At 43.6% G+C, this 22,029-nt stretch overlaps 1 protein-coding gene across 1 annotated transcript; it reads left to right on the forward strand.

Moving 5' to 3' along the window:
* The first annotated feature begins 17,943 nt into the window (after window positions 1-17,943).
* LOC144503991 (forkhead box protein Q1-like) lies at window positions 17,944-19,874 on the forward strand. The gene has a single exon (XM_078229143.1). The coding sequence runs from the start codon at window positions 18,223-18,225 to the stop codon at window positions 19,180-19,182; it is 960 nt and encodes a 319-aa protein (XP_078085269.1). The 5' UTR covers window positions 17,944-18,222; the 3' UTR covers window positions 19,183-19,874.
* The last annotated feature ends 2,155 nt before the right edge of the window (window positions 19,875-22,029 follow it).

Raw genomic sequence — 22,029 nt, forward strand, 5'->3', positions numbered from 1 at the left:
AAGAGTTAGCAAATAAAATTTGACAGTAAACTAGGCAATGAGATATTTGGAGAGCTGACCAAATACCTGGTCAAAGAGGTAGTTTTAAAGGAGTGTCTTTTACATGGAAAGAGAGGTAGGGAGGTTTAAGGAGGGATTTCCAGAGCTTGGGGATGAGGCAACTGAAGGCATGGCCACCAATGGTGAAGCGATTCAGCTCAGAGATGCTCAAGAGGCCAGAATTAGAGGGGCGCAGATATCCCGACAATTTGTGGGCTGGAGGAGATTACAGAGATATGGGAGGGGAGAAGGCCAAGAGAGATTTGAAAATGGGATGAGACTTTACAACTCAAAGCATTGCTTGACTGGGACTCAACAGCGACCATAGAGGTTATGGGCAAAACGGACGGAACAGCAACAGAATTTTGAATTACCACAAATTTCATTAATCCAATGCCTCTACTTTCTCAAAAGGCTAAGGAAATTCGGCATGTCCACTCCGACTCTCACCAAATTGGCAGATGCACCATAGAAAGCATCCCATCCAGTTGTATCACAGCTTGGTATGGCTCCTACATTCACCAAGACAGCAAGAAGCTACGAAAGGTTGTGATCGTAGCCCAGTCCATCATGCAAACCAGCATCCCATCAATTGACTCTATCTACACTTCCCACTGCCTCGGGAAAGCAGCCAGTATAATCAAGACCACATGCACCCTGGACATTCTCTCTTCCACCTTCTTCCGTCGGGAAAAGGATAGAAAAGTCTGAGATCAAGGACCAACCGACTCAAGAACAGCTTCTTCCCTGCTGCCGTCAGAATTTTGAAAAATCCTGTAATGTATTAAGCTGATTTTTCGCTTCATCCTACCTGTAGCTGCAACATGATATTCTGCAACTTATCCTTTCCCTTCTCCCTATATACTTCAGTATGTTTTGTCTGTATAGCGCACAAGAAACAATACTTTTCGTTGTATCGCAATACATGTGACAACCAAATCAAATCAAATTTACAGAGGACACCAGAAAATGGGGGATGGGCGTATTGGAATTGTCAAGTCCAGATGTAACAAAGCCATGTATGAGACCTTCGGCAGCAGAACAGCTGAGGCAGGGGAGAGGAATCAGTTAATGTTTTGGAGATGGAAATAGGTAGCATTAGAGATGGTGCAGATAGGTGGTCAGCAGTTCACCTCAGGGTCAAACAGGACACCAAATCTGCAAACAGATTGGTTCAGCTAGACAGTTGCCAGGGAGAGGGGTGGAGCTGGTAGCTAAGGAACGGAGATTGTGACGGGGCCCAAAGGCAATGACTAACCAACGCAACAGGAAGAGTCTTCAATATTACACCTCAATTCGTCAAACAAACGAACATTTGAATGAATTATCTTAAGAAATCGCATTACTCTTTAATTTTCTTGATGGTGTGTTTACTTTAGGAGGAACAATGCCTGTCAATATTGAAGGTGATTTTTCAATCTGTGGTTAGATGGGGATTCCCAGTTTCCAGAATGTGATTAACTTTGATCTTTCATCAGTCATAAATCCAATCTTTTCTTAAGCGGCACAGCACCAGGTCTTTCAAACATTTGGCAATCATAGGAGAAATAGTTTCCAGGCCCTCAAACAATGGCAGGTATTTAGTTATTGATTAATATAGTGACGTGAAAATCTACAGTGTGAGAGCCATTAATATTGGTTCAGACAAAATATGGATGTAGAGATTTTCTATACAAATCTCTTCTGGGTTTGAGTGAGTATAGATTTTCAATTAATTCTAGATTTTAAAATCTTTAACTTCGTGCTTCTGCAAAGGTTAACTAGCTTTCACCTGGTAACTGGAACACTTCACTCTAGTGGAAAGTTACAAAGCTCTACTGTACTTAAAACTTGATTTAAAATCCCCCCAGAAAATGGTGCCTATGCTCTTGGACAACTGTGCACAAGGGTATGGTATATGGTTGAATCATCTATTGTGAGTGGTGCACAAAACTTGCCTTGCAACTTTCAATGACATTATCACTGAATTCCACACTATCAAAGTATCATTGACCAGAAACTGAACCGGACAAGCCATATAAATGCTGTGGCTACAAAAGCAGGTCAGAGGCTAGGGATCCTGCAATGAGTAACTTACTCCCCAAAACCTGTCCACTTTCTACAAGGCACAAGTCAGGAGTGTGGTGGGACACTCTCCACTTGCCTGGATGAGTTCAGCTTCAACAACACTCAAGAAGCTTGACATCATCCAATACAAAGCAGCCCATCCACAAATATTCACTCCCTCCACCACTGACACACAATGACAGTAGTGTGTACCATCTACAAGATGCATTGGAAGAACTCACCAAGGCTCCTTAGACAGCACCTTTCAAACACACAATTGCCAGCATCTAGAAGGACAAGGGCAGCAGATACCACTACATGGAAGTTCCTCTCCAAACCACTCACCATCCTGACTTGGAAACATTTCATTCCTTTGCTGTCACTGGATCAAAATCCTAGAACTCCCTCCCCAAAAACATGTGCCTCTACCACATGGACTGCAGCAGTTCTGGAAGGCAGCTCATCATCACCTTCTCAAATGGAAAATAAGGATGGACAGCAAATTCTGGTCTAGCCAGCTATGGCCACATCCAATGAATGAATAAAAAAAGCATAATTTAGTAAAATATTGTTCATAAGGAAAGATTGTGGCAGTGGATTTCCATAAACCTTTATAACACAGAAACGTTTTGAAGCAATAAAATTTGGGTGGAAGCTATTTAATCTTCTACCCTTTAGATACCCTCCAAGTTTCCTCGTGCTCTTTTATCCTACGAGCAATTCACCTGCTGATTTCCCCACTGACATCATTTGCACATATCAGAGTGAGACCAAATTGGCTTTGCAGCGCTGTAGGTTACACTGTTAATGTACTCTAGCCATCGGAGACTGAGGTTGAGCAGCTGCCAGGATCAGTGGCAGAGATCCCTGACAGAAATGAGATACTGAATGCAAAAAGCTGAAAAATGTTTTTTTTTAAGAAATGGAGAGGTTTGGTGTGCTTTGTTTTTTAATCCCCTTCAGTGCAGCGATAGGGGCCAGCAAGGCCAGCATTTACTGCCCATACCTAAACGTGCTTGAGAAGGCATTGCAATCTGCCTATCACCTTGCCAGCTCTGATAAGGTTGTTGATCTTTACCTGGCACTGTTCTGTAGACCTGAAGAAGGGGGAGTTAGCATTTAATGCCCCTATCATTCTCCCACCAAGTCGCATGAGTTGCATTTGTGGGAGACATGATGCCATCCGCATCTCCTGCCTTCAATCTCCTTGAGAAGGGCTTGGGGGTCTAAATTTGTGCTGTTCTGCATTGTTCTCTTGCCTGCTGCCCCTGTGGGGAGAGATGATGTCTGCCTAGTCATAATTCTGTTCCAGTGTATTAAATATAATGCAAGGAAGTTATTTGTCAATGATGTAAAAATGCAAGCAAAAATCTACAGTGACACTTCTTTGCAATATTGAGGGAGTACTACACAACTGGAAGCGCCATCTTTCTGGTGAGGTGTTAAACTGAGTTCTCTCTTTCACCTTCTTCCGTCGGGAAAAAGATACAAAAGTCCGAGGTCACATACCAACCGACTCAAGAACAGCTTCTTCCCTGCTGGACCTACCTTGCATTAAGTTGATCTTTCTCTACCCTAGCTATGACTGTAACACTACATTCTGCACTCTCTCGTTTCCTTCTCTATGATCGGTATGTTTTGTCTGTATTGGGCGCAAGAAACAATACTTTTCACTGTATATCAATACATGTGACAATAATAAATCAAATGAATTGCTCTGTAAGTTTTTTTCATGGGCGTCGCTGGCTGGCCAGCATTTATTGCCCATCCCTGGTTGCTTAGAGGGCAGTTGACAGTCAACCACATTGCTGTGGCTCTGGAGTCACATGTAAGCCAGACCAGGTAAAGATGGCAGATTTCCTTCCCTAAAGGACACGAGTGAACCAGATGGGTTTTTCGAAAATCGACAATGGTTTCATGGTCATCAGTAGATTCTTAATTGCAGATATTTTTTACTGAATTCAAATTCCACCATCTGCCGTGGCAGGATTCGAACCTGGGTCCCCAGAACATTAAATAGTCTAGCAATGACACCATTAGGCCATCGCCTCCCCATAAACAATCCTGTAACACTATTTCAAAGATGAAGAGCATGTCTTGATCAGTATTTTCCCTCAATTGCCACCACTAGAACAGATAATCTGGTCATTATCATAATGCTTCTTTCTGGAGTTTACTGTGTGTGAGCTGGTTACTGTGTTTCCTAAAAGTGACGATACTTCAAATTTACTTTGAGGTCTGTGAAGCACTTTGGCACTTTCATAAATCATGAAAGGTGCTGTATAAATGCAATGTCTTACTTTCTTAAAGGCTGCACAATGATTTTTTTTGATTCATTCATGGGACATGGCTGGCCAGCATTTATTGCCATCCTTAGTTGCCCTTGAGGAGGTGCTGGTGAGCTGCCTTCTTGAATCGCTACCATCCATGTTCTGTGGGTTGACCCACAATGCCATTAGGGAGGGAATTCCAAGATTTGGACCCAGCAACTGCGAAGGAACGACGATATATTTCCAAGTCAGGATGGTGAGTGGCTTGGAGGGGAACTTGCAGGTGGTGGTGTTCCCATGTATCTGCTGATTTTGTCCTTCTAGATGGAAATGGTCATGGGTTTGGAAGGTGCTGTCTTTGGTGAATCTCCTATTATTTACACATATTTACTTGAGTTTTACACCAATTACTGCATGAGCAGCAATGAATGTGAGCAGACTGTCAAAACTTTCATGCAGTGCACTTTCTTAATGGCCAAAGGCACAACTCATTTTAAGAGAAAAAGTGGTATAACTTATTTCAAGGTAATCTTAGATTTCTTTCTTATACCAAATATTCCAAAATGGGCTTTGGAACAGTTCCACCCATTTACTAATAACTGTAGGCAAAGATCCAATTACAATCAGTCAGATCAATAGTCAGCACATCACCTTTATTGGCAGCAGTTGACTCCACAAAAAATTTAAAGTTTATTTATTAGCTTCACAAGTAGGCTTCCATTAACACTCCAATGAAGTTACTGTGAAAATCCCCTAGTCACCACACTCCAGCGCCTGTTCAGGTACACTGAGGGAGAATTTAGCATGGCCAATGCAGCTAATCAGCTGGGAGGAAACCAGAGCACTCAGAGGAAACCCACGTAGAGAACAAGCAGACTCCGCACAAACAGTATCCCAAGCCGGGAATTGAGCCTAGGTTCCTGGCACTGTGAGGCAATAGTGCTAACCAGTGTGCCACCGTGCCGCCCAGAAACCAATCCTCAAATTTTGAAAGGGCAGCAACGATATAGGAAAAATAAATTAGATAACAATCTAAACTAAGAAATATTTTTCATCCTCAAAACTTTACTTATATTTCCCTTTGTAATATACAGAGTTTAAAACCTTAGACAAAGTTGTATTGGATACATTGTGCTATGCTAAAGCAATGTTGCGTCAGTAACAAAAGTATGCAGAAACTTGCATAGCTATGTAAACAAGATTACTTGAAATCATTACATAATCCATCACTTGCGTAGAGTAAGACTGTTATTGAAAATGTAACCTAACAACAGAGCAACAGCACAATAAGTGGACACAGTTGTCAGAGTTATTGAGAAATACTGCGCACATTGATTCTTGAGGAGTTACGAGTCTAAAGCCTGAGGTTTACAATGGTTCATCCTTTTGGCTGAATGCATCTTCAGTGATATGCATATATATAAATTCACAGTTGTCTACATTATTTTTCAATTGCCCAAGCTCTGCAGAAAGATATTGCAATATTGTGGTCGGATCAAAAAATACAATGATGGCAATGTGGTTGGTAAAGTCCAGGCATTAATGTAATTGATAAAAACTGCAGTACGTACAATAAATGTTACCCTCCACCCAGCACCCTCTTCAATTCTTTTTGGACACTTCAGTGATGCCAAGTAAATCTCTAATAGATTGAGAAATCAAATATGTGCATTCAAAAATTCTAAACAATTCTAATGCCCATTCTCCAGTATATTGATCAAAATAAATCCAAAGGATTTATACGCTCTCCATCTTTAATTAAAAGCAAATTACTGCGGATGCTGGAATCTGAAACCAAAAGAGAAAATGCTGGAAAATCTCAGCAGGTCCGGCAGCATCCGTAAGGAGAGAAAAGAGCTGACGTTTCGAGTCTGGGTGACCCTCTGTCAAAGCCTTTGACTTTGGCTGTGACAAAGGGTCACCTGGACTCGAAACGTCAGCTCTTTTCTCTCCTTACAGATGCTGCCAGACCTGCTAAGATTTTCCAGCATTTTCTCTTTCCATCTCTAATTAACTTTCTCACTCTTCCCCGTTTGAAACAATCAGTTAAGGTGTAATTATTCCAGATCATTGAAGTCAAACAGCAAGTTTTTACATTACACGAAGGTGGATCTAGTCCAAAAACAACTGTTTTAACACTTGGTGTAACCCTTTTCCATTTTGATCCTTATTACTTCCTTGTTCCTTCACTGAAAGCCTGAAGCAACAAGAAAAAAGTTGTTTTCGCATTATGTTTTGCATTGGGTTCTCCTGCAATTGGGATCACTGAGTTCACATGGGCATATGTTAGAAGGGTGTCACTTTCCATTAATATGAGGCATCCTCAATATGCAGCAACACAAAAGTGCCAATCGAATTCAGGAGACAGCTCCTGATCTGCCTTACAAGTGCACTAAAGTCAAACAACTTAACACTAAGTCCAACAGGTGTATCATGGCACTTTGGCTTTGTTCACAGTGTCCAGACTCAACACTGTGAGAATTTATATACTTCCTTTACAATGGCTTAGATTTTCCTGCAGTAGTGATATCAGCTGGAAATAGCGACATGAACTTCCCAGAGCATCTTCGTCTTCACTGTAGTAACTGGAAGGTGACTCAATGTGGCTCCAGCAACAAAGCGTTTATTAAACTAATCCAACTATAGACAAGATAAGGGTCTGACAGAACACATACACAGGTCTAATCTGTTCTCCTCCCTGGCTTCAACTGAAGGTACTCCTCATCCCTAGCTCCCAGTTGACCCAGCTCCCCACGCGGCCACTCCATAGAGTCTGGCCTGATCACATGGCCCGCAAAGGAACACCCCTTAAAGGGGCCACATTACCATATTCACAATCAAAGAAAACTTGGACTCAAGTAAAGGGGGCTCCAATCAATTCCCAGCCTTCTCTAATGTTAAGTAAAATTGAAGCACCGCTGTTTGATGAACAGTTTCATAGAACAGATATTTCATACAGATACAGAATATTTTCATCTCAGTATGAGGGCGGAGCAGGGACCAGCATCATGAGTGCCTTTCAAATTCTTCATGTATCGATCTTCTTGTAATAGATTTTGCTGCACTCTCCAATCCAGTTTATTTCTACAAGCGTTCTGCTGCTGTTTTAATACAACTGTACCCTTCTCAGCAACCATTAGTACTTAAAAAGAAACATAGGTCAAAAATACTGAAGGGAAAAGAATTGTCATTGAAATGTTTGTATTGACTGGACAATGTGACGGTTTAAGAACCTGTCTCCTCAACAAGTTCTGGTCAGCAAACACATCAATATGTCATCTACATGCAATCACACAGCTTAAATGACAATGGGCGGTAAGGTGGCACAGTGGTTAGCACTGGTGCCTCACAGCACCAGGGACCTAGGTTCGATTCTCGGCTTGGGACACTGTCTATGTTGAGTTTGCACGTTCTCCCCGTGTCTGCATGGGTTTCCTGTGGGTGCTATGGTTTCCTCCCATGGTCGAAAAGATGTGTTGGATAGGTGCATTGGCCATGCTAAATTCTTCCTCAGTGTACCCGAATAGGTGCCGGAGTGTGGTGACTAGGGGATTTTCACAGTAACTTCATTGCAGTGTTAATATAAGCCTTACTTGTGACAATAATAAAAATTTTAAAAAACCAATTGAAATGCTGCTAATTAACTTTTTTCTCTGGGTAAGTTTATTTAGTTAGAATTTGGGCCGCAGACCATAGCAATCAGGACTCAAACGTCATAATGAAAGTAAAATATGACAGATGATGGATATCTGAGTGCTGGAAAAATTTAACAATTCTGGCAGCATCGGCAGAAGAAGAGTTAACCTTTCTCGAGTTAAATATAACTCTTCTTCAGCATTTCCTGTTCATCATATTGCTCCATTTTGCATTCCTCAAGTAAGTAAATAACTAAGTAATGACCAGGCATTAATCCAGGCACTGAGAGTGAAACTGTAGGATATTGTGCGGGGCAGCAAATTAACAAAGCAATCTAATTCACGGACAGAGTCATGGAATGGCATGTTGACGCAAACATGTAGAAAAGGAATGACCTTTTTTGGTTCTGCAAGGATGACTACCATTCTTATTCCCCTCAATAAACAAGATGCTATGATGACCTTCACCGGGGTGAAAAGTATCTAGTCAGTAAGACAATAAGACCATAAGATATAGACCCTTCGGCCCATCGAGTCTGCTCCGCCATTCAATCATGGCTGATAAGTTTCTCAACCCCCTTCTCCCGCCTTTTCTCCATAACCTTTGATCCCCTTACCAATCAAGAACCTATCTATCTCTGTCTTAAATTCACTCAACGTAGCCTGGTCTCCAGAGCCTTCTGTGGCAATGAATTCCATAATTTCACCACCCTCTGGCTGAACCAATTCCGGCATCTCCACATCATGAACCAATTCCTGCCAGGCTCAAGAAAAGTGCCAAGCTTTGGCAACAATACAGTAATAGAATTTAAGAAGTAATTGTGGAGGTGAAGGCTATATGTCTTTCTTTTCACTGTGTATAAAGCAGCAATTATTTTCCATTACTCATTATAAATGATATCCATTCCTACCATCAGAATGGCAGTCACTTACATTGAACATTTATTTATTATAGATTCTGTCCTCTGCATGAAAGGAAGTATCACTGAATGTCTGGTTCATAATAAAAGTATTTCATAGAATGTGAATCATAGATCCCTACAGTGCAGAAAGAGGTAATTTGGCCCTTTGAGTCTTCACCGATCACAAACCCTCCTAGGCCCTATCCCCATAACCCATGCATTTACCCTAGTTAGTCCCCCTTGATACTAAGGGGCAATTTAGCATAGCCAATCAACCTAACCCACACATCTTTGGACTGTGGGAGGAAACTGGAGCACCCGGAGGAAACCCACGTAGGCACGGGGAGAATGTGCAAAATCCACACAGACAATCACCCAAGCCAGGAATCGAATCCGAGTCCCTGGCACTATGAAGCAACAGTGCTAACCATTGTGCCACTGTGCCATCCCAATGGCTGGAGTATCATTTGATATTGAAGCATGAAGGATGGAGCCTGAGGCCCACAACACGGGCTAAAGCATCTGGATTGACTGGCAGTTCCATGATTGCTGGCGTGCCAAGTGCACATTAGGGAGCACTGTGAGGACTGCAAGCAAGCCCAAGAAAAAAGCCCCATGGATCCAGGAGCTAGGTAATCCAGGGTCTAGGACAGGAAGAGTTTGGGCAGCTTAGTGAGAAGAGGGTGCAGGGAGCTGGGCTGGTGTGGTTAATGGAGCAGGCAGGTAGGAAGAAAGGTGGGGTCTCTCCTCAAATCTGCAAAGGACACTCACCCTCTGAAGATAGCCTTCTTCCCTGCCCTTTGAAAAGATTTATTAAAAAGACGGCCTGCCCACTCCCATCTGACTGGCCACGTCAGCCATATTATGGCACGGGCAGTGTATCAAGGGAGTCAATTGGTTTGTAACAAGTCCAATTGGCACTTAATTATTTATCTAAATATGCTGTATTATGGGGATGAGTTTGGGGATAGGCAGGGAGGTGGTGGGGTGGATACCCTTATGTATCCTCTTGCTGAAAACACACCCGGTGCAGGCATGTAAAATGCAGCCATTTGACTAGTTTAGGTCGTTGCTCCGCAGCCTACATTTGCCAATTGGTTTGGCCCAAAATAAATGTAATTTGAATAAAACCAAAAGCAAAGTGGGATAGGGAACGGTCACGCCCATTTAGTACTTATACCGGTTTCTATCAACATTTTCTTCTGGCAGATGGTCACCTGATCAAAATTGATTTCAGATAATAAATCCTTTACTCTGAGAACCATGGAGAAACAAACCAGTCTGGAAACAAACAATACAGAAGATCCCTGTGAGGGTCTCTCTCTCACCTTTCAACTGTCTACAAGCTCGAACCTGTCTGCTGCATGGGACAATCCATGCTTTAATTGGACTTTAAAATTATCATTTGATCTATTCCTCCCACATTGTAATGGGGAGGCAATGGTTGAGTGGTATTATCGCCAGACTATTAATTTGGAACCTCAGCTAATGTTCTGGGGACCTGGGTTTGAATTCTGCCACAGCAGATGGTGGAATTGGAATTCAATAAAAAAAGAATGTCTGGAATTAAGAATCTACTGATGACCATGCAACCATTGTCGATTGTCGGAAAAACCCATCTGCTTCACAAATAGAAGTCTACAAGATTATGATAGGCATGGACAGAGTGGATAGTCAGAAGCTTTTTCCCAGGGTGGAAGAGTCAATTACTAGGGGGAATAGGTTTAAGGTGTGAGGGGCAAGGTTTAAAGGAGATGTCTGAGGCAGATTTTTTACACAGAGTAGTGGGTGTCTGGAACTCGTTGCCAGGGGAGACAGTGGAAGTGGATACGGCAGTGACTTTTAAGGGGCGTCTTGACAAGTACATGAATAAGATGGGAATAGAGGGATATGGTCCCCGGAAGGGTAGGGGGTTTTAGTTAAGTCGGGCAACATGGTCGGTGCAGGCTTGGAGGGCCGAAGGGCCTGTTCCTGTGCTGTAATTTTCTTTGTTCTTTGTTCTTTGTAATGTCCTTTCGGGAAGGAAATCTGCCATCCTTACCTGATCTGGCTGACATGTGACTCTAGAGCCACAGCAATGTGGTTGACTCTCAACTGCACTCGGGCAACTAGGGAAGGACAATAAATGCTAGTCAGCCAACGATACCCATGTCCCATGAATGAATCCTCCCACCTGAATGCGTGTGTGTGCACACGTGCGCTATTTTAACTTAGACCGGGTTAAGTACAATAAAAACCTCTTTTGTTTTCAAAAAAATTCAAATAAAACTGTCTGTTTGTATCTTTTGTAGTTACAGCATGTAAACAGTTAAACACTCACAGAATTGGCAAACGTAACCTTTTTTAAAAAACAGCTACGGTCAAACAAAGAATGGGAAAAGAGGGGAACCATTCCAGTTCTCCTCACCTGATCGTAACAATGTGTATATGTGTTCTGTGCTACTAATTGACAGTAATACTCATGCCTTAACTTTGTGCTCTCTCTTAAGTTTTGTACTTATTTCAGGCCTTCAGCTAGGTCTTCGAAGGCGCTGAACCAAATTTAATTGACGTATGGCAAAATTGGCACTTCTTTTCCATATTTTGCATTCCTCACCATCTACCTCACCAAAATTTCTTCACATTTCTCCAGAATGGAAGTTACAATCATGCACTCAACAAAACAAATCTGGCTTGTCTCAATTTTCACTCAGCTTTCCTGTATAAAAATGATACTTTCCACAGCTAAACGAAAGAGCTTTGATGACATACCTATCAGTTAACTCACTAAGTAGATGCTTGAGAAGTATTAATGTGCCATTATAACAATGATATCTTAGCTGCTAGCTTGTCATAACCAGAAGCAAAGTCACATTCTTAGGAGCCACATGCTTTACAACATCATATTCCTGTAGCACTGTTAACAGGTAACTCATTATTGAGAATGAGTATTTGATTCTGAAGGATATTATGACTTAAAGTGTATCATTTCAAGTGCATGATCATGTATAGTGTGTAATTTATATACACTCCACACACAGACCAGAAATCAAAATTAAATTGACTGGATCTGGAACTTGTCTGTAATATTTAGTCACAAAATTAATATAAAAATTTGATTAGCATATCTGCCAGCTTCTCATTCTTCCTCAATATATAATGGCTCTGATATTGTAAAATATAGAAAATCACTTCCAGGAATAACTGCCTTCTAGACTACAGTGCAACATGACCAGGTTCAGTTTTACAGACCTAGCTCTTATGGAGAATTAGCATAAATTCCCAGCATAGGTAGCCTTATGGATCATAAGATCGTAAGAGATGGGAGCAGAATTAGGCCATTCGGCCCATCAAGTCTGCTCCACCATTCAATCATGGCTGATAACCCCATTCTCCCGTCTTTTCCCTGTAACCTTTGATCTCTTTACCAACCAAGAATGTTTCTATCTCTGTCTTAAATACACTCAATGACCTGGCCTCCACAGCCTTCTGTAGCGATACACTCCACAGATTCACCACCCTCTGGCTGAAGAAATTCCTCCTCATCTCGGTTCTAAAGGGTCGTTCATAGAGCCATAGAGCGATAGTGGTTTACAGCATGGAAACAAGCCCTTCAGCCCAACTTGTCCATGCTGCCCTTTTTTTTAACCACTAAGCTAGTCCCAATTGCCCATGTTTGGCCCATATCACTCGATACCCCTCTTACCCATGTAACTGCCTAAATGCTTTTTAAAAGACAAAATTGCACCAGCCTCTACTACTATCTCTGGCAGGTTGTTCCAAACACTCAGCACCCTTTGTGTGAAACAATTTCCCCTCTTTACTCCAAGGCTGTGCCCTCAGATTCTAGTCTCTCCAACTAATGGAAACATCTTCCCCACGTCCACTCTACCCAGACCTTTCAATATTCCTTAATCTTCAATGAGATCCCCCCTCATCCTTCTGAACTCTATCTAAATAGCCTTGCACCTATAGCTAGTCTCTTGGAGATGTGCAGAATCTGGCCAATAGCTCAAAATTATTTGGATGCATGTACTTAAAGATAGGTAGCAGCTCAAATTCTTCTCAGTCTTTATAAAGCTTTGAAATTAACATGAAATATTTGTCAGTCTTTGACAGGAGTTGGGAGGGTTGGGAAAGAGGTGTCGAGCAATAATTGAAAGAAAGTTATAATGCGGAGAAGGCTTGAATCAGAGTTGTAGGAAAGTGAGAAAGTGACTCAATATGCTGTGGTTAATGACTGTGAAGTAAATGTGCTACTGTGGAAGATGGCTACCATGGGGACATACATCCCAGAAGAGAACAGTGTACCTTTGCCTGTCAGGTTATAGTTGCGAGGCATAACCCTGTGCAGTAATTCTCTATCTGGCAACCTTGGAACCAGGAAATGTTGTGTGCCCTGTGAGACTGATGCCTCCTTTCTGCAGGAAATGAGCTGTGCATGCCACTCTTTACAATCAAGCCTTTCTTCTCATTTATTTTTGTAGAAGGTGTCAGTCTTGGCTCAAGACTCATACTTCTGAGTTAGAAGGTTGTGGATTCAAACTCCACGTAATTTAATACATAATAATCAGGAGATGTAGGTTCACACAAGGAGTCTATTTGACCTATTGTGTCTGTGCTGGCTGATGAAGTGATACCCAAGCTAATTCTACCTTCTCCCTGCCCTGCGGGTCACAACTCTTCAAGTAAGTAGTCAAGGGAATTCAATGTGGTGAGAGTTTTGTGCTTTCAGGCAGTGAGTTCCAGGTACCTACCACCCTCCAGTTAAAAAAGATCAATATCCCCTTTACTCCTTCAATCAATTTTATTAAATCTACACCCCTTAGTTTTGACCCCCTCCCCACCCGAATGAGGTAAATAGGTTACCCTATTTATGCTATTTGACCCTCTCTTATTTCTACATACTAATTAAGTTACCCCCTTAGCCTCCTTTGTTCCCAGGAAAATAATCCCCAGCCTATCAAAACTTTTCTCATAGTTAAAACTTTCCAGTCCTGGCAACATTCTTGTAAATCTCCTCTGCATCCTCTCCAGTGCTTTCTGGTCCTAATTCCACCACACCAATGTTGCCCAACTTCATCCCTGTCCCATCTGCTGTTGAAATCCTCAGTCATGTCTTTGCTACATTTAGAATTGGCTATTCTAACACAGCATAAAAGCTTTGACAAAGGGTCATCTGGACTCAGAAGGTCAGCTCTTTTCTCTCCTTCCAGATACTGCCAAATCCGCTGAGATTTTCCAGCATTTTCTCTTTTGGATTCTAACAGAGCGCTGGCTGGTCTCTCACATTCTACCCTCTAAGCTTCTGCTGTCTGTGTTCCATTTTGCACCAAATCCCATTCACCCATTACCCCTGTGTGTGCTCACCTACATTGGTCCCCAACCAAACAACATTTCATCCTCATTTACAAATCCCTCCCTCTCTCTATAATCTCCACTAGTCCCACAACCCTCTGATATACCTGTACTCATCTAATTCTGGCCTTTCCACCGTCCCCAACTTTATATGCTCCAGCATTGGCCTTCAGTTGCCTCAGTCCTAATGCTCTCCCTACTGCTTTCCACCTCTCTAAAACACTCCTTAAAACCTGTCCCTTTGACCAAACTTCTGGTTACCTGATCTAATATTTGCCCATGTGAATCAGTGTCATATTTTGTTTTAATAACAGTCTGATGGTGGTAAAAGGCCTTACATAACTTGTTGTTGGACCACCAGGGTACATCATGAGAAACATGTGGTCAGGTATTCAACCCAGATTTTACACTCAAGCGTGGTAGTGGGGCTTGAATCCACCATCTACTGATGCTGTAGTTAAATTGCTACTGATTGAGTTAACCTGGCAGTCAAGAGTTCAAATGTGCGTGGAGAATTCACAGGAACACCTGAAAAGCAGCCAGCATAATCAAGGACCCCATACACCCCGGACATAGCTAGGATGTAGAGAAAGATCAACTTGGATGAGGTAGGTCCATGCGATGGCAGCAGGGAAGAAGCTGTTCTTTGGTGGGTTGGTACATGATCTCAGATTTTTGTATCTTTTTCCCAATGGAAGGAGATGGAAGAGAGTCCGGGGTGTGTGGGGTCCTTAATTATGCTGCCTGCTTTTCTGAGTCAGCGGGAAGTGTAAACAGTGTCAATGGGTGAGAGGTTTGCTTGAGTTCATGACCTTTGTAGTTTATTGCGGTCTTGGACAGAGCAGGAGCCATACCAAGTTGTGATACAACCAGAAAGAATACTTTCTATGATGCATCTGTAAAAGTTGCTGAGAGTCATAGCGGACATGCCAAATTTCCTCAGTTTTCAGAGAAAGTAGAGGGGTTTGTGTGGAGTCTGCACATTCTCCCCGTGTCTGTGTGGGTTTCCTTTGGGTGCTCCAGTTTCCTCCCACAAGTCCGAAAGATGTGCTGGTTAGGTTCGTTGGCCATGCTAAATTCTCCCTCAGTGTACCCGAACAGGCGCCGGAGTGTGGCGACTGGGGCATTTTCACAGTAGCTCCACAGTGTTAATGTAAGCCTACTTGTGACACTAATAAATAAAAAAAATAAGAAATCTGGAATTCCAAGGATGATCATTGGTGCGTTCCGAGCTAAATGGGAAGATGGGATAAGGCCACCATGGAAATGATTGGATTGAGAGGGTCAGTGTGAAACTGGAGCAAAATAAAAGTGAAAAGGGGGTTTCTTTTGAGGGACATTAATTTCAGCAGGACAGGGATAGGTTTACAAACTGAAAACGGGCAGGGTAACACCCACAGCTCCATGCGTTACAAAGGACAGCTTTAAAGGCAGAATTTTATTGGTGAAATGTATTTCAGTTACCAAACACTCTTTTTCCCCTCCTGTTGTGGAGATGCCGGCGTTGGACTGGGGTGGGCACAGTAAGAAGTCTCACAACACCAGGTTAAAGTCCAACAGGTTTATTTGGAATCACCAGCTTTCGGAGCGCTGCTCCTTCACCTGGGGAAGAAGCAGCGCTCCGAAAGCTCGTGATTCCAAATAAACCTGGTGGACTTTAACCTGGTGTTGTGAGACTTCTTACTGCCCCCTCCTGTTGCCCAGGACACACTGAGTGAATCGAAATCTCAACTTGTCCTTTAGCTGAGACTGTTCTGAAAAGTGGCAGGTACAGCCTGTACTGCAAAACATGCACAGAGAAAAGATGAGCACGCTGGCTAAACAATTAAGACAGCTTCTGTATTACATAAATGGATATTATCTGCTGCAGATGTTGAGATAAACTCCCATCTTTCATGTGTCCCGCTCTCTCAGTGTCACGCATTTCGCTGTGTGGTGGCTGCGCCTTCGCGTGCGTTTGATTTGAAGACTGACTATCCACTCCCACAATCTAGAGCTCCGATGTTGTTTTCGATGTTTTGAATTCCTCAGCCCCACTGCTGGATCTGTCGCCTCCGCCCACCTACACGGAAAGTGTCCGCGATCCTGCATCCCCGCAGCAGACCCGCTTCTTCCCGAGAGCAACACACAGGGGAATCGCGGGGCTCAATCCACTGGCGATCACACGTTAATTATCCACCGAGGTGACAGTGTGTGTCCCCCCCACAGAGTGCAAGGGAATAAAGGGAATAAACACTCTCTGCCTGCGTCCCCTTATGATGAAAACCACAAGAACAAAAGTGTGCTCTCAAAAAAACCTTGTTAAACGATTTAAATGCACATTTGCAACATGACAGGGATTTGCTGAAAAAATATCTTTAACGGGTTAATACCAGTTAACTATCAGCAAATATTGCTGGGTTTTCATCTTGAGTTTATTTTAAAAGTTTATTTGTTATTGTCACAGGTAGGCTTACGTTAACACTGCAATGAAGACACTGTGAAAATGTAATCAAAAAAACGTTGGCAAAATAATTGGAGTCAACACAGGTAAACACTGTGTTTACCCCAGTCCAACGCCGGCATCTCCACAAAATAATTGGACACAGATTCATTCCTGGAAATGATACCAGTGCGGGAAAAAAAATGAAGCGCATTTTTTAAAAAAGAAACATTGTTAATATCCACAAACCAAACACCTGTATTCTCAGTGTAACCTTGTCTAAATCGTGAACACACAGGGATGGGGGAGGGGGCTTTGCCTATAATCCAACTCATTTCTCGAGCCGTGTCACGCCGGGTTGAAAACATAAATAAACAAGCACAGGTTGGGTCGCCCGTTTTGGGGACTTTGTTGCTGTTACTCGAAAAAAAGCGGGAGGGCAAACTGTCTTAAACAAAATGCAAACCTTTCCAGTGCCGGGAACCCCCACATGCACCTGTCCAAAGACATGTCTGAGAGTTTATACGCTGACTTAACAACAACCAGCAGCACAACAATGAGAGATCACAGAGGCAGCCGGGTTGTTTTTTGGTGTTTCACTGCTTCCCACGCAAGGCTTAGCAGTTCCAACAAAAAAATACAATTCACCGGGAGGGGAGAAAAATAGAAATAATTTCTGGAGAGGTGAAGAGTAACATTCATTCCAGAATCTCGGTGGAGGGGGAGGTGAGGTTCCAATTTAATATGAATAAAAGTAGCAATGTTGACTCCAGTTGTTGATTCCACTTGGTTATGTTACACAACTGCCTCACTCGGGATTGTTTGGAGTTTCAGTACCTTATTTCCGCGCCCTCGCTCCACGCCTCCTGCTTTTATTGACTGTAATCGTTCAGGAAGCAACTCTGAGTCAATTGCATCGTATTCAAATCACACAGCAACCCTGGGAGAGTCCACCCAACAGGTGTAAGGGGGGGGGGAGAGGAGGAGGAGTTGGAACTCCATAGGTATGGTGACATTAAATCTCAACGAACTGTGTTGTTTAAAGCGCGTCCCTTTTCCAATGTCTGTAATTTGTGTAATGTTCTGGTAAATGACAATTTTGGAAGAGGGGGTGAGTGAATGTGGGGGAATGATTTGCTGGTAACGTCCCTATAATTCTCTCTCTCTCTCCCACGCAAACCCCCCTCTCTGAGGTGTGGCGATGGCTGGATCGAGTAGTGATATTACACAGGTCGGAGCCAATCTCTGGAGACTAAGGGAAGGGGGTTTGTCCCTGATACACAAGCCAACTACCTGCAACATCACAAAACAACCTCAACTGAAAGCCATCTCCGCTTTCCAAGCACTTAACAAGACAACGTCGCCTCGCTCAAGGTGTTCAGCTGCTGCCTAATAATACAGACAAGGAACAATTCTATATCCATTTATTTGCCTTCATACCTATAACTTTCTATTTATATATATGTGGTAAAAGAGACTTCTCAGCCTCTCCCAAGTCATTGATACCTGGGATACTCCTCGGGCTTTTGCGGAAGTGAATTTTGTTGAAGAGATATTTAAAGTACAGGAGCATGAACTTGGAGAATTTCGCTGGGAGGGGATTCGGAGATAAACCGGCCGAGGTTTGCAGTGACTCGGAGGGCAGTGTTCCCTCGCCCCTGTCCGTGGAAGAGGAGCTGGGATCTGATGGGGACTGTGTGGCAAACAGCCCGGTGCCCACTAACCCGGGCGCCGAGGGCAAAGCCAAAACGTACACCCGCCGGCCCAAGCCCCCGTACTCTTACATCGCCCTGATCGCCATGGCCATCAGGGACTCTGCATCCGGCCGCCTGACCTTAGCTGAGATCAATGACTACCTGATGAAGAAATTCCCCTTCTTTCGGGGCACTTACACCGGCTGGAGGAACTCGGTGCGCCACAACCTGAGCCTCAATGACTGCTTCGTCAAGGTGCTCCGTGACCCGTCCAGACCCTGGGGCAAGGACAACTACTGGATGCTCAACCCCAACAGTGAGTACACTTTCGCAGACGGTGTCTTCCGCCGCAGGAGAAAGCGAATTGGCCGCAAACTCCTCAAGGAAGCCGGCCCGGCGGACAAACGCACCGAGGTCATGACCGGAGTCATCTCCGGGGCTGGCAAGGACGAGGGAGCGGGCACCAAGTTTTCCAGCTCATTTGCCATTGACAGCATCCTGAGCACCCCCTTCCAGCGGCGGGAGGACAAGGTGCCGGAAGACAGGCTCGCCTGCAACGTTGGCAGACTCTACTGGTCCAGCAGACCCTTGCTGCCTTACCAACTCATGCCCTACACTGCCCCAGTGCCGCACTTGTTCCCCCTCAGCCCCGGTGCCAACTCAATGCTGCAGCCCTATCGCTTCGCCGCCTCCGAGCAGAGCTTGCTGCAGCCGCGGGGCACTCATTTCTCGTCCAAATGCTTTCAGGACACGGAGACTTTCGCCTGCCTGGGAGTGTCAACGGCGATGCACCCTCCCCCTTACCAGCCATACAAGATCGAACCGCTCATCGTTTAGAATATGAACTTTATATATAAAAATAATAATAAACTCCAAAAAAGGGGAAGAGAAATTGATCCCCTCTTTCGCACTTTCCTTTCGTTTTTAGAACCTTATCTAGAGTGTAACCTGTTTTTCTGTCTCTCCCCCCCCCCCCCCCTTTCCCTCCCTCCCCCAGGAAAATCTCTACGAGACAGACAGAAGTTTTGGTTCGAATATTATTTGTCCCACATATTTCTCTGTATATCGACAAAACCAGTTGTTCTGGTCCTTACAGAAAGCATCCTTTAAGTTATCAATCATTGTCTGAAACAGGTAGTCTTTTGTTTCGATGTGCGATTAACTGGGTATCAGATCATTTCTGCCGGAAAAAAAAAACGATGGCACCACTGTCTGCCAAATTAGTAGTTAAAGTGATTTTTTTAAAAAGAAAAACAATAACACAAATATTTATAATGTTGGTTTTTTTTCAAATAAGAGGTAACCAGATGGGCTTTAGAAAGCTTTGATTTATTGGTTTTAAACGGTTTAGTTCAGGACAACGCTCCAATTGAGCGAAAGGGTTTGATAGATTTCAGTACTGTTACTTAAGGACGGGACCACTGCCAATGTAAGCAGGTGACTTTTTGTGTGTGTGTGTGTGTTTTTTTGTTTATTAAATGACGCATGAGCCTTATATTTTCGAATAAAAGCTTTGATAACAAACCCCATTAAGCGTGTGGCGTGCACTGATTTGACAATCGATTGGCTTCATCTATCATTTGAAAAGGAGGCGATCTTATCGAATGTGAAGTTCAATAGCAGGAATCGGATTCGCGTGAGAAATGATATAGAAAAAAAAAACGCCTCTGCGTGATGAAATGGGTGAGATCAGATTATGAAACACCATTTGCCTTTCAAACGTTTGGGGCGGAACCAAAAACCTTGGGAAAGCCGAGAGCAGGTTGTTTACACGTTACAGACAGCCAGAGTTTTCTTTTTTGAGTACCCCCGGCTTTTCTGTTTTTAAGAACACGTGTTAAATCAGTAACGACTCAGGAGCAGATCTCAACTTTAAATGAAGGGCACAGCGAGAGATGCCCGCATTTCCTTTCATTTACTCAAAGTTTAAGTTTAAAGTTTATTTATCAGTGTCACAAGTAGGCTTACATTAACGCTGCATTGAAGTTGAAAATCCTCTAGTCGCCACACTCCTGCGCCTGTTTGGGTACACTGAAAGTTTTTTTTAACTTGGTCAATGCACCTCACCAGCACTTCTTTGGAGTGTGGGAGGAACCCAGGCGGCACGGTGGCACAGTGGTTAGCACTGCTGCCTCACAGTGCCTCGCTAGCTGAAAACTATTACGACAGGAGGCCGTGTGGTAGCGTCTGGGTTCATCACAGGGAGAATAATTCAAAACCTGGCATGTTTTCAGAGAGTAGGAATAATTCTGTGGGCAACCGAGCAGCACAGGGGTTCCCACTGCTGCCTCAAAGTGCTAGAGACCGGGTTCAATTCCAGCCTCGGGTCACTGTCTGTGTGGAGTTTGCACGTTCTCCCCGTGTCTGCGTGGGTTTACTCGGTTCCTCCCACAGTCCTAAGATGTGCAGGTTAGGTGGATTGGTCATGCTAAATTGTCCCTTTGTGTTTGGGGGATGAGCAGGGTAAATACACGGGTTTACAGGGATAGGGCCTGGGTGGGATTGTTGTCGCTGCAGGCGCAATGGGCCGATTGGCCTCCTTCTGCACTGTAGGGATTCTATGACTCTATGAAACCCCATAGACATGGGAGAGTGTGCAGACTCCGCGCAGTCAGTGACCTAAGCTGGGAATCAAACCCGGGTCTCTGGTGCTGTGAGGCAGCAGTGCTAACCACTGTGCCACTGTGAATGCAATTACATCAGATCTTATGATCGAAGCCAAAGATGTGGCAGGTGCTGAATTTAAAATGTGGATATCTGACAGGGGAGGTTGATGGTGGGTAAAGGAAGGGGGACATCTAATATTGTGTGAACAATTTGAGAGAATGCAGGTCTCCATGTTCATTCAGGATGTTGAATCAAAAAATGATTTCCATATATTTTATTTTTTCTCCCCCTCCCCATTGCATAACATTCCAAATCAAACAATGCATTCTCAACCATTCACACTCCACAGCTCCTGAATCAGTGAGTTCAAAATGTAAACAAGTTGAATCCTATCGTAACATCAAAGCTTCTGGTGCAGGTGATGCACATAGTTCTTCAGTGGTATGTATGTCTGCTTTACACCAACCACGCGTAAACTTGTAGATTGCCTGGAGCTAGCTACATCTTGATATAAACACCAGCGGCATCTCCACACCTCCAAAGTCCTTCAAGTCATGGAGTGCTGATCAGTGAAGCTTCTCTCAAACACTGACACACTGGATAGCATCTTTCAGAAGAACACCTATTAGATCCGTTCATTCATTTAGTATTGAGGATCTGAGTTTATTTATTAGTATCACAAGTCTGCTTACATTGACAGCAATGAAGCTACTGTGAAAATCCTCCAGTCGCCACACTTCGGTGCCTGTTCGGGTACACCAAGGAAGAATTTAGTATGGCCAATGCATCTAACAAGCACGTCCTTTGGATTGTGGGAGGAAACCAGAGCACCCGGAGGTAACCCACACTGACACGGGAAGAACGAGCAGACTCTGCACAGACAGTGACCCAAACCTGGGTCCCTGGCGCTGTGAGACAGCCTTGCTAACCACTGTGCCATCGCGCTGCCCTATCTGTACTAATATGTCTTTTAAACACTCGGAGTGTACTGTATTTCTGGCTATCTTGTGTTCCCTTTGTATTTGAAATTCACGTGATCTGCGGATAACAAACAAACCTAGCGAACACAAACAAAAA

The sequence above is a fragment of the Mustelus asterias genome, chromosome 2 (genome assembly GCF_964213995.1).
Source record: "Mustelus asterias chromosome 2, sMusAst1.hap1.1, whole genome shotgun sequence".
NCBI lineage: Eukaryota > Metazoa > Chordata > Chondrichthyes > Carcharhiniformes > Triakidae > Mustelus > Mustelus asterias.

Bases quoted from the DNA above. Each gene is read 5' to 3' on its own strand.
- LOC144503991 (XM_078229143.1), top strand. From the start codon at position 18,223: ATGAACTTGGAGAATTTCGCTGGGAGGGGATTCGGAGATAAACCGGCC.